Here is a 12,549-nt window from a genome sequence, read left to right as displayed (position 1 = left end):
CCCATTGGCTGATGGTACACGGACAAGGAGGACACAGATTTAAGGTTTTGGGCAAAATATGCAAGGAGGGAACTGAGGAAAAACAATTTTATGCAGCGAGTGGTAATGATCTGGAACTATCTGCGAGGGTAGTAAAATCAGAGACGATGAAGGGAAATAAACTTGCAGGGCTATGGGAATTGAGCAGGGAAATAGGACTGACTGGATTGCTCTACAGAGAGCCAGCATGGATTCAATGGGCCAAATGGCCACCTTCTGTGCCAAAATGACTCTGACTCGCAGTTCCCCCCACCAACTGTTGCTAAGCTACTGAATCATGTTGGGGTAGCCTCTGATGGACCATCAATTTCGTACAGTCCAATCATTTAAATTACCAAAAATCAGTCAGACTACGTAAGCAATAGATCCAGTGCACTAGCTATCCCGAGATGTGTTGTTACAGTCCAGTAGCTGATTGTAAATTCCTAAACGCCGCTGTTTATATAACATTGTGTTCCATTGATTCCATTGCAGAGATGGAGCTCCAGCCAGTGGAACGGTAACTCGAGTGGTCAGTTCATCAGCTGTTCCAAAGGGAACCATAGTCAGGACAAGATCCAAATTCAGTAAGAGGAGAATATTCTATCTGAGTTCTCAAATGTGTGAAATGAAAGAAAGAGATCTGATCGAGGTCTTCCGAATAATGAAGAGATTGAAAAGATTTTGATGTAGAGAAAATGTTTCCTCTTGTGTGGGAGACCGGAACCTGCAGTCACTTAATAAAAAACTATGGCAAAGACATCATATAACAAAAATACAGGGAGGCACTGGAGAACGTGCAGAAGAGATTTACCAGAACGATGCTAGAATTGATATTATTCCTATTAGGAAAGATTAAACAGGCTGTGGAGCTCTATTCTGTAGAAAAGAGAAGGCTGGGAGGTGACCTAATGGAGAGCTTTAAAATGATGGAGGGTTCGATAGTATAGAAGTGGAGAAGATGTTTCCACTTGTGGGAGGAGAGTAAAACTAGAGGCCATAAATATAAGGCTGATAAATCCAATCGGGAATTCAGGTGAAACTTTCTTCACCCAAAGAGTGGGGAGAATGTGGAACTCACTCCCACAGGGAGTAGTGAGATGAATAGTATAGATGTATTTAAGGGGAAGCTGGATAGACACATGAGGGAGAAAGGAATAGGGAGAGGGTAGGGAGAGGAAAGGGATTGGGCTGGGGGAGTAGGGAGAGAGTCCTTATTAATATGATCATTAGAGTTTACAAGAATGAAAGGTGACCTTTTATAAATAAAGCTCCTGAGGGGACTTGACAGGGTGGATGCTGAGAGGATATTTCCCCTTGCGGGGGAATCTAGAACTAGGGGGCACAGTTTCAAAATAAAGGGCCCCCCATTTCAGATGAAGATGAGGAGAAATTTCTTCACTCAGAGGGTCGGTGGGGTTTGGAATTCTCTCGCCCAGCGAGAAGTGGAGGCTGGGTCATTGAATACATTCCAGGCTGAGTTAGACAGATTTTTGATTGACAAGGGAGTCAAGGGTTATGTGGGACAGGCAGGAGAGTGGAGTTGAGGCCACAATCAGATCAGCCACGACCTTATTGAATGGCGGAGCAGGCTCGATGGGCCAAATGGCCTCCTGCTCCTATTTCTTAAGATTTTATGACTTTAAGGATTTGGAATAATCTCCATTTGAACTGTTTCTAGTTATACCAGAATTAACCTTAAAATAACTCAATGTCCCATCAAACAAGCTTGAGTTTGACATGTCCATATATCTATTGAGGTCACCTCCATCATCTGAAAATCCCATGATGCAGCAGTAATGTGGTTGTTGACTAATCATCACAATGAATCCCTATCAATTCACCTATATCAAAACCAGAGGAAAACCATTGGTGGAAAGCTTTGGGAGATATAAGTCCAAATGGTGAAAGTCCATTAGAAAAGCTTACAGACTAACCTGTGGCTCATAAGGAAGACCAATTCAAGGTTATAATCACACTTAATTCAGAACAAGCCGAGTCTTGAGCCAACTGCTTGACCACTCAAGGATGCAGCAGGCGACCCTTCACCTTTGGGGCTTGAGCCACAGTCCAGGCGATGGGGATGGTCAATCTGCTGCCTGCAGGATTCCCAATGTGAAATGATGTTTGGACAGTGTCAGCCCAGTTTCCATTAGCAAAAGGTAATCTCCAATTCAACTCCAGTTAACATTTCCTCTCAGATAAGGGGTAGGATGGCGAGGGATAAAGAAACTTGTAAAATAGTGAAAGAAACTGGGTGATTTCTCTGTATCTGTGAAGAAACCAGCTCCTTTAATAAGCAAAATTCTGTTTTTTTTTGTTTTGAAGTGTCTTAAATTCACTCGGTCACCGAGGATGGTTTGAAAGGGAAGGAAACAGGAATCTATTCTTCTCTAATCAAACAGCCTATCACTGGCTGCCTCACCTGGGAAGATGCTCCCTCCAGGTCATCAGGACAAATGAACAACAGACCTGAACAGGCGACAGCAAAACAATCTTTTTCTTGTTTGGAACTAGGTTTTAATTCTCTTTCAGTAAAAGATCTAATGTTGAATAAACTCTGTTTCCTGTAATGCACGGCTGATCACTCATTATCATAACTCTTATTGCCTCTTTTATTTAACCTTTGCTCAACTCTCTCCCCCTCACCTGATCTCTAAATAGTGTCCCGCACACTCCCTCCCGCCTCCCACACACCATAACTCACCACATCAGGTCCAATTCACAATCATTGTTACCGAGGGCCTCAAACTGTGGGACTCCTCCGCTCCCTCACTCCCCTCAAACTGTGGGACTCCTCTCCTCCCTCACTCCCCTCAAACTGTGGGACTCCTCCCCTCCCTCACTCCCCTCAAACTGTGGGACTCCTCCTCTCCCTCACCCTCAAACTGTGGGACTCCTCTCCTCCCTCACTCCCCTCAAACTGTGGGACCCCTCTCCTCCCTCACTCCCCTCAAACTGTGGGACCCCTCCCCTCCCTCATCCTCAAACTGTGGGACTCCTCCTCTCCCTCACCCCCCCTCAAACTGTGGGACTCCTCCTCTCCCTCACCCCCCCCCTCAAACTGTGGGACTCCTCCTCTCCCTCACCCTCAAACTGTGGGACTCCTCCTCTCCCTCACCCCCCCCTCAAACTGTGGGACTCCTCCTCTCCCTCACTCCCCTCAAACTGTGGGACTCCTCCCCTCCATCACTCCCCTCAAACTGTGGGACTCCTCCTCTCCCTCACACCTCCCTCAAACTGTGGGACCCTCCTCTCCCTCACTCCCCTCAAACTGTGGGACTCCTCCCCTCCCTCACTCCCCTCAAACTGTGGGACTCCTCCCCTCCCTCACTCCCCTCAAACTGTGGGACTCCTCCCCTCCCTCACTCCCCTCAAACTGTGGGACTCCTCCCCTCCCTCGCTCCCCTCAAACTGTGGGTCTCCTCCTCTCCCTCACCCTCAAACTGTGGGACTCCTCCCCTCCCTCACTCCCCTCAAACTGTGGGACTCCTCCCCTCCCTCACTCTCCTCAAACTGTGGGACTCCTCCCCTCCCTCACTCCCCTCAAACTGTGGGACTCCTCCTCTCCCTCACTCCCCTCAAACTGTGGGACTCCTCCCCTCCCTCATCCTATCCTGCCTCCACTGGCCTGTATAAAACACAAGCTAAGTGTCACCTTTTGAATATTGTATTATTTACCTTAACTTCATGGGTATTTAATCCAGACTTTCTGGTAATGCTGCACTATGGGCCTCATCCCCTTTATTTAGGTTTTTTTTTAAGAAGTTCATGGTGAAATGTTTCCTGACAGGGGGATAATATTTATCATTGTTGGTGGGTGTTGTGTAATAAAGAATTCAAACAACACTCTCTCCGGTTCTCAATTAAGTATCAGAGTTAATGTTCACAGTGTGAAGATGGCACATGGAGGCACCTTCACTGGGAGCCTGTGCTTGTATCCAGAGAATTGTTCCTCAGTTCTCTGTCTGACCATGTTCCCAAATCCACCCCAGCTGGAACAGGGATCAAACTCTACACTATTGGCACCAATCTGATCCACACCAGCCATCCAGCCAACTAGGCCCCCAAGGGTAGCTTGAGTTGCTGTGGTAACATACACTTTTATATACATGTTGTAGTCTGGAGCTATGGATGGTGATGGGAGAGACTCTAACATTCTTCCCATCACATCGGCCAACCAGGAATCTCTCCCGCTCTTACCACCTGACACTGGCATGGGGTGGACGCATTTGCAGTTTGTTACTCAACTGTTCTCTGGCCGTCAAGTCCTGGAGTGGGGCTTGAACCCAGAGCTTCTAGCTCAGAGACAGGGACACTACTCACTGCGCTGCAAGACCTCCCTGCCTCACCCGCGTTGTGGTCTCAGCTGGGTGGGTATCCAGTTCACCCTTTAACTAGGCAGAATGGCCAAAATGCAACCAGAACCTTCCCCAGTTGTAACCCCTTGAGGTGGATGACTCAACTGCAATCCCACGACCCACCCCTGAATCCCAGTGGCAACAAGGCACATCCTAAATTCTGCTCCCCCACCTCCCCTGAATGATCTGCCCAGATTGCCCACCCTGATGCCCAACTGGGCACCAGGATTGTGATCCTGGGCTTGTGCTCACTGGCGCCCTCTAGTGTTGACCCTGTCCGGTGGGCTTGATCCCAGGGTCCTGGTGGTTTCCAGCACCATTACAGGGGCATCTCACCTGCCCACTGGCCTCACAATGCTGGAAAAACCGGGGGTTGTGCAGAGCTGCCCACCCTCCACCACCTTCCACAGGAAACGAGGTCCCTGCCCCTTTCTGCCTCCGGGTGAAGTCATTGAAAAGTGAAAAAAACAAAAAGCTAAAAGCTACTGCGGATGCTGGACTCAATTTCTCTGCTCCTCTCACCCATTCTAATCTGTCTCTCTCTGAACTCACTGCACTCCGTTCTCTCAGGTCCAACCCCAACATTGTCATCAAACCCGCTGACAAGGGTGGTGCTGGTGTTGTCTGGCGCATTGACCTCTACCTCGCGGAGGCTGAGCGTCAACTCGCAGACATTTCCTCCTACCTCTCCCTGGACCATGACCCCACCACAGAACATCAAGCCATTGTTTCCAGGACTGTCACTGACCTCATCTCCTCTGGAGATCTTCCTCCCACAGCTTCCAACTTGATAGTCGCCCAACCTCGGACGGCCCACTTCTACCTCCTACCCAAAATCCACAAACAGAACTGTCCTGGCAGACTGATCGTGTCAGCCTGTTCCTGCCCCACGGAACTCATTTCTCGTTATCTTGACTCCCTTCTCTCTCCCCTTGTCCAGTCCCTTCCCACCTACATCCGTGATTCCTCTGACACCTTACGTCACATCAACAATTTCCAGTTCCCTGGCCCCAACCGCCTCCTCTTCACCATGGATGTCCAATCCCTCTACACCTCCATCCCCCACCAGGATGGTCTGAGGGCCCTTAGCTTCTTCCTTGAACAGAGGCCCCAACAATCCCCATCCACCACTACTCTCCTCCGTCTGGCTGAACTTGTTCTCACACTGAACAATTTCTCCTTTAACTCCTCTCACTTCCTCCAAATAAAAGGTGTGGCTATGGGTACCCGCATGGGCCCCAGCTATGCCTGTCTCTTTATGGGGTATGTGGAACATTCCTTGTTCCAGTCCTACTCCGGCCCCCTCCCACAACTCTTTCTCCGGTACATCGATGATTACTTCGGTGCTGCTTCATGCTCTCGTCGGGACCTGGAAAAATTTATTAATTTTGCTTCCAATCTCCACCCCTCCATCATCTTCACATGGTCCATCTCTGACACTTCTCTTCCCTTCCTTGACCTCTCTGTCTCAATTTCTGATGATAGACTGTCCACCAATATCCATTACAAGCCTACCGACTCCCACAGCTACCTCGACTACAGCTCCTCACACCCCGCTTCTTGTAAAGACTCCATCCCATTCTCTCAGTTCCTTCGCCTCCGTCACATCTGTTCTGATGACGCTACCTTCAAAAACAGCTCCTCTGACATGTCCTCCTTCTTCCTTAACCGAGGTTTTCCATCCACGGTCGTTGTCAGGGCCCTCAACCGTGTCCGGCCCATATCCCGCGCATCCTCCCTCACGCCTTCTCCTCCTTCCCAGAAACATGATAGGGTCCCCCTTGTCCTCACTTATCACCCCACCAGCCTCTGCATTCAAAGGATCATCCTCCGCCATTTCCGCCAACTCCAGCATGATGCCACCACCAAACACATCTTCCCTTCACCCCCCCGACGGCATTCCATAGGGATCGTTCCCTCCGGGACACCCTGGTCCACTTCTCCATCACCCCCTACTCCTCAACCCTCACTTATGGCACCTCCCCATGCCCACGCAGAAGATGCAACACCTGCCCCTTCACTTCCTCTCTCCTCACCGTCCAAGGGCCCAAACACTCCTTTCAAGTGAAGCAGCATTTCACTTGCATTTCCCCTAACTTAGTCTACTGCATTCGTTGCTCCCAATGCAGTCTCCTCTACATTGGAGAGACCAAACGCAAACTGGGCGACCGTTTTGCGGAACACCTGCGGTCTGTCCGCAAGAAAGACCCAAACCTCCCTGTCGCTTGCCATTTTAACACTCCACCCTGTTCTCTTGCCCGCATGTCTGTCCTTGGCTTGCTGCATTGTTCCAGTGAAGCCCAACGCAAACTGGAGGAACAGCACCTCATCTTCCGACTAGGCACTTTACAGCCTTCCGGGCTGAATATTGAATTCAACAACTTTAGATCTTAAACTCCCCCTCCCCCCATCCCCACCCCGTTTCTTCACCCCCCCCCCACCCGCTTTTTTTTCAATAATTTATATAGATTCTTCTTTCCCCACCTATTTCCATTACTTTTAAATCTAAAACTAAAACCTTGTTAGTCTTTCCACCCCACCCCCACTAGAGCTGCACCTTGAGTGTCCTGTCTTCCATTCTTAATTAGCACTTTTCTCAGACAAATATCACCACCTTCAACACCTCTTTGACTCTTTTGTCTGTGACATCTTTTGATTATCTGCTCATCTCCACAATCACCACACCCTCAATGTCTCTCTCTCCCCCCACCACCACCGCGCCGCACACCCCCCCCCGCCCCCCCCCACCTCCCCCTACCTTAAACCAATTTATATTTCTCCCTTCTTCTAACTATGCTTCAGTTCTGCCGAAGGGCCATGAAGGCTCGAAACGTTAACTGATTTCTTCTCCGCCGATGCTGCCAGACCTGCTGAGTTTTTCCAGGTAATTCTGTTTTTGTTCATTGAAAAGTGAAGTTGGTGCATCTGCTCCCCCAGCACAGTTACCAGAGGTTCCTGAATGTGGTCAGGAGCTGCCACTTTCTCCATCGCCAGCAAAGGGAGACCATGGGAAACTATTTTGCACTTGATCTGAATCATGTGATTTCAGATCGAACGTGAACATTCTGAATCTAATTAGGGCCCCTCGGATTCTGGGACCCTGGTCCTCAGTAAAACGCTCTGCCAGTGGTGACAGTTTAACCAGCCCCTAGTGTTTGGAAAACCATTCGTTCCTGGAGGTGTTGCAGAAACAACAAGAACCACAAGAGGAGCATCAACAACAGATTTCGAGCTATTCCCAGTTTGCTCTCCTGCTCTCCTCATTGAACCAGGATTGGTCCCTTAGCTTGATGCTAATGGTAGAGAACATAAGAACACAATAAATAGAAGCAGGAGTTGGCCATTCGGCCAATCGAGCCTGCTCCACCATCCAATATAATCATGGCTGATCTTTGGCTTCAACTCCATCTTCCCACCTGCTCCCCATATCCCTTAATTCCCTGACAGAGCAAACTTCTGTCTATCCCGGCCTGAAATGTATTCAACGATGGAGCATCCACAATCCTCTGGAGTAGAAAATTCCAAAATTCACAACCCATTGAGTGAAGAAATTTCTCAACGACAACAAGTTAAATTTACGTAGCATTTTGAACGTCCAAGATGCCTCACAGGAGCATTATAAACCAAAATATATGATAGCAAGCCATATAAGGCGATATTAAGTCAGATGACCAAAAGCTTGGTCAAAGAGGTAGGTTTTAAGGAGCGTCTTAAAGGAGGAAGTTGAGGTAGAGAAGGGAAGAGGTTTGTGGGGGCGGGGGGGGAATTCCACAGCTTGAGGCCCAGGCAGCTGAAGGCACGGCTGCCATTGGTGGAGAAATGATATTTGGGAATTGCATAACGAGCCAGAATTAGAGAAGCGCAGAGATCTCAGAGATTTGTAGGGCTGGAGGAGATTAAAGGGAAAGGGAAGAGTGAGGATATGGAGGGATTTGAAAACAAGGATGAGAATTTTAAAATCAAGGTGTTGCTTGACTGGGAGCCAATGTAGGTCAGTGAGCACAGGGGTGATAGGGGGATGGGACTCACTATGAGCGAAGACATGGGCAGCAGAGTTTTGGATGGCCTCAAGTTTATGGAGGGTAAAATTTGTGAGACCAGTCAAGAGTTTTTTTAATGAATTCATGGGATTTGGGGCTTCGCTGGCTGGGCCAGCATTTATTATCCATCCCTAGTTGCCCTTGAGAAGGTGGTGGTGAGCTGCCTTCTTGAACCGCTGCAGTCCATGTGGGGTAGGTACACCCACAGTGCTGTTAGAAGAGGGAGTTCCAGGATTTTGACCCAGCGACAGTGAAGCGACAGTGAAGGAACGGAGATATATTTCCAAGTCAGGATGGTGAGTGGCTTGAAGGGGAACTACAGGTGGTGGTATTCCCATCTATCTGCTGCCCTTAACCTTCTAAATAGTAGTGATCATGGGTTTGGAAGGTGCTGTTGAAGGAGCCTTGTTGAGTTCCTGCAGTGCATTGGGATAGTCTAGCGGTAACAAAGGCATGGAGAAGGGCTTCGAAAGCTGAGGCAGGGAAAAGTCAAGCAATATTATAGAGGTGGAAATTGGTGGTCTTAGTGATGGTGAGAATATGAGGTCTGAAGGTCAAGATCAAATGTGACACCTAGGTTGCAAACAGGTTGGCTTATTCTCAAACTGTTCCTAGGGAGAGGGATGGAACAGTGTAGAATACCTTTTGGAAATCCAGGTATATTACATCCACTGGTTCACCTACTCATTGCATGCTCAAAAATTGAGAAATTTGTCAAACACGATTTCCTTTTTGTAAAACCACTTTCTCTGATCACACCTTACTTTTCTAAGTGCATTGTTAAAGCTCCCTTAATAATAGATTCCAGCATTTTCCTGGCTGCTGATGTCAGGTTGACTGGTCTATCGTTCCCTGTTTTCTCTCTCCCTCCTTTCTTGAATAGGAGTGTTACATTTGCCAACGTTCAATCCAATGCGGCCATTCTAGAATTTAGAGCATTTTGGAAAGTGAAGGATATGCCAGGCCATGAGGTTACAGATTGTGGTTGTATACTATTCTGCTGCTGCTGCTGATGGCCCACAGCACCCCCCATTTTTGCCCAGTTTTGAGCTGCTAGGTCAGTTTGAAATCTATTCCATTTAGCATGGTGGTAGTGACACACAACATGAAACACGATGGAGGGTATCCTCAATATGAAGGGGGAACTTCATCTCCACAAGGACCATGGAGTGATCACCACCACCAATACTGTCAGGGACGGATACATCTACAACAGGTGGATTGGTGAGGACGAGGTCAAGTGGGTTTTTTTCTCCTGTTGGTTCCCTCACCACCTGCTGTAGATTCAATCTGGTAGATATGTCCGTCAGGTCTCAGGTCAGTAGTGGTACTACCGAGCCACTCTTATTGATTGATATTGTATTCCTCCACCCAGAGTACATTCTGTGCCATTGCCACCCTCAGTGCTTCCTCCAACTGGTGTTCAACATGGAGGAGGCACTGATTCATCAGCTGAGGGAGGGGGGTACGTGGTAATCAGCAGGAGGTTTCCTTGTCCATGTTTGACCTGATGCCTTGAGACTTCATGGGGTCCGGAGTCAATGTTGAGGACTCACAGGGCAACGCCCTCCTGACTGTATAACACTGTGCTGCCACCTCTGCTGGGTCTGTCCTGTCGGTGGGACAGGACATACTCAAGAGTTGGACATTATCTGTAAGATATGATTCTGTGAGGATGACTATGTCAGGCTGTTGCTTTGACACAAGCCCCCAGATGTTAGTAAGGAGAACTTTGCAGGGTCACCAGGGCTGAGTTTGTCGTTGTTTACATGCCGAGGTCAATGCCGGATGGATGGTCAAGTTTCAATTTTATTATTTTTCTTTATCATAATTTTGTACAACTGAGTGTCTTGCTCGGCCATTTCAGAGGGCATTTAAGAGTCAAACACATTGCTGTGGGCCTGGAGTCACATGTAGGTCAGACCAGGTACAATGGCATGGGGGCCCAGTCTCAGGATAATGGGTCCATCGTTTAAGACTGAGATGGGGAAGAAATTACTTCACTCAGAAGGTTGTGAATCTTTGGAATTCTCTACCCCAGGGAGCTGCGGATGCTCCATCTTTGAACACACTTAAGGCTGGGATAGACAGATTTTTCGTCTCTCAGGGAATTAAGGGATACGGGGAGCAGGGGGGAAAATGGAGTTGAAGCCCAAGATCAGCCATGATCGTATACAAAGGTGGAGCAGGATCGACAAGTCGTGTGGTCTACTCCTGCTCCTATATTTTAATGTTCATTCAGCAGATTACCTTTCCTGAATGGCCTGAGTCAATCAGATGGGTTTAAACAACAGTCCAATAGTTTCATCATCACTTTCACTGAGACCAGCTTTCTACTCCAGGCTTTTTTTTCCTGTTATAAATGAATTCCAGTTCACAAACTGACAACAATCTCCAATTTATTGCTCCAGTAATACAAAAAGTGCACAACCCAACCCCTCCAACATGTTGCGTGGCAACACCACTGTGCTAAACAAGATGGAAGAGTTAATATAAAGATATAGGTTAAGAATAGATATAGCAACTCAAAACTGAGTTTAAGCAGTTGAGCCTTGCCCGCATTTAGTGTACACACAGAAACTTAATAGATGGCTGGCAAATTCCCAGGGGAGTTGGTTTCCACTTTGTGTCAGACCAAAAACATAATCAGAAAGGATAAGGCGAATGGATCGAGCGGCTTTTATTATCTGAACTCATCTGGTGAATTCTTGCTTACTGGAAACTGTGGTTGGTGATTTTCTTTGAGTGAGATGAATGGGACAGGAAACAGCGAGTCTGAGCAGCATTTGCACAATTCTAAAGGTTGGCAGATGACGTCTTTGCGTGATTCAGTGTTCATTCATACAACTTGTAAGCTCAGCTGGCCCTCCACTTGTGTACCACTGGGCCCCTTCCCTACCTCTTTGTGTCCATACAGGTCACCAGTCATGACCTGCACTAACATAAGAAACAGGAACAGGAGTAGACCATTCAGCCCCTCGAGCCTGCTCCGCCATTCAATAAGATCATTGGCTGATCTGCTTGTGTTTCAAATTCCACATTCCCATCTACCCCCTGATAACCTTTGATTCCCTTGCCTAACAAGAATCTATCTACCTCCTCCTTAAAAATATTCAATGACCCTGCCTCCACTGCCTTCTGAGGCAGAGAGTTCCAAAGTCACACAACCCTCTGAGAGAAAAATTTCTCCTCACCTCTGACTCTAACCTGGAGGATTGTCTGCCATACGTCAGGGTAACACTCCCTCTCACCTCTGAGTCAGCTGGTTGAGGGTTTAAGTCCGACTCCAGTGAGTTGAGCATACAATCTAAGCTGACGCTCCAGTGCAGTATTGAGGGAGTGCTGCATTGTCAGAGATGCTGCCAGTAGTAATTGTAGCTTTAAGAAATATAGTGACTGTAGCTTTAAGAGTTATTGTGTTGCAGAGTATCATATGACAGCAGGAATGAATTGGCTCTAAGCGCAGGGAACCTTAGAGTGGGAGTTCTTCTTCTGATTGTGGAGCTTGATGGAAGCCTGTAACTGCTGCTGAAGTGTGTAAATAAAGTTCGTAATGAGAAACCTACCTGGAAAATCAAGTCCATAACATTGCCTTTTGGATGAGACGTTAAACTGAGGCCCATCTGCCCCCACAGAAGACCCCACGGCACCATTCAAAGAAAGCAGGGAATACTCCCCAGTCTCCTGGCCAATACTTATCCCTCAATCAACATCATTAAAAAACGGATGATCTGGGTCATTATCACATTGCTGCATGTGGGAGCTTGCTGTGCGCAAATTGGCTGCCAGGTTTCCTACATTATGACAGAAACCACACTTCAACATCAAAAGTACTTAATTGGCTGTAAAATTCTTTTAGGACATGGTGAGGTTAAAAAAAAGGCACTATAGGAATACAAATTATTTTTAAAGGATATGACTCTGACCTTCCCCAGGGCTTGAGATTTGATGGGAGGAAGGGAACGGGTCCTAGGGGCTCGGTGAAGGAGGAACATCAGACAGGACCGGAAACACTGAGAATTCCCTCAGAAGAAGAGACTCTGTGAATTTCCATGAAAGTTTTGGACAGACTGATTCGGGGCTTATCGTGGCCCCGCTACCCTTTTAAACTCCAGTATTTTAGTTCTCTT

The 12,549-nt window shown here is 47.7% G+C and overlaps 1 protein-coding gene across 1 annotated transcript in view; it reads left to right on the top strand.

Annotated features, from left to right (window-relative positions):
- Positions 1-2,576, top strand: part of LOC144686904 (keratin, type II cytoskeletal 8-like) — a 31,003-nt gene extending 28,427 nt beyond the window's left edge. Inside the window, exons 7-8 of the mRNA XM_078552736.1 lie at positions 514-605; positions 2,347-2,576. Coding sequence (XP_078408862.1) covers positions 514-605; positions 2,347-2,354 — 100 coding nt within the window. The 3' untranslated portion in view covers positions 2,355-2,576. The remainder of the gene's footprint in view (positions 1-513; positions 606-2,346) is intronic.
- The last annotated feature ends 9,973 nt before the right edge of the window (positions 2,577-12,549 follow it).

The sequence above is a fragment of the Cetorhinus maximus genome, chromosome 11, assembly GCF_964194155.1.
Source record: "Cetorhinus maximus chromosome 11, sCetMax3.hap1.1, whole genome shotgun sequence".
In the NCBI taxonomy this organism is placed as follows: Eukaryota; Metazoa; Chordata; class Chondrichthyes; order Lamniformes; family Cetorhinidae; genus Cetorhinus; species Cetorhinus maximus.
Note: the sequence above shows the minus strand (reverse complement) of the source record. Positions and strands in the feature narration are given on the sequence as shown.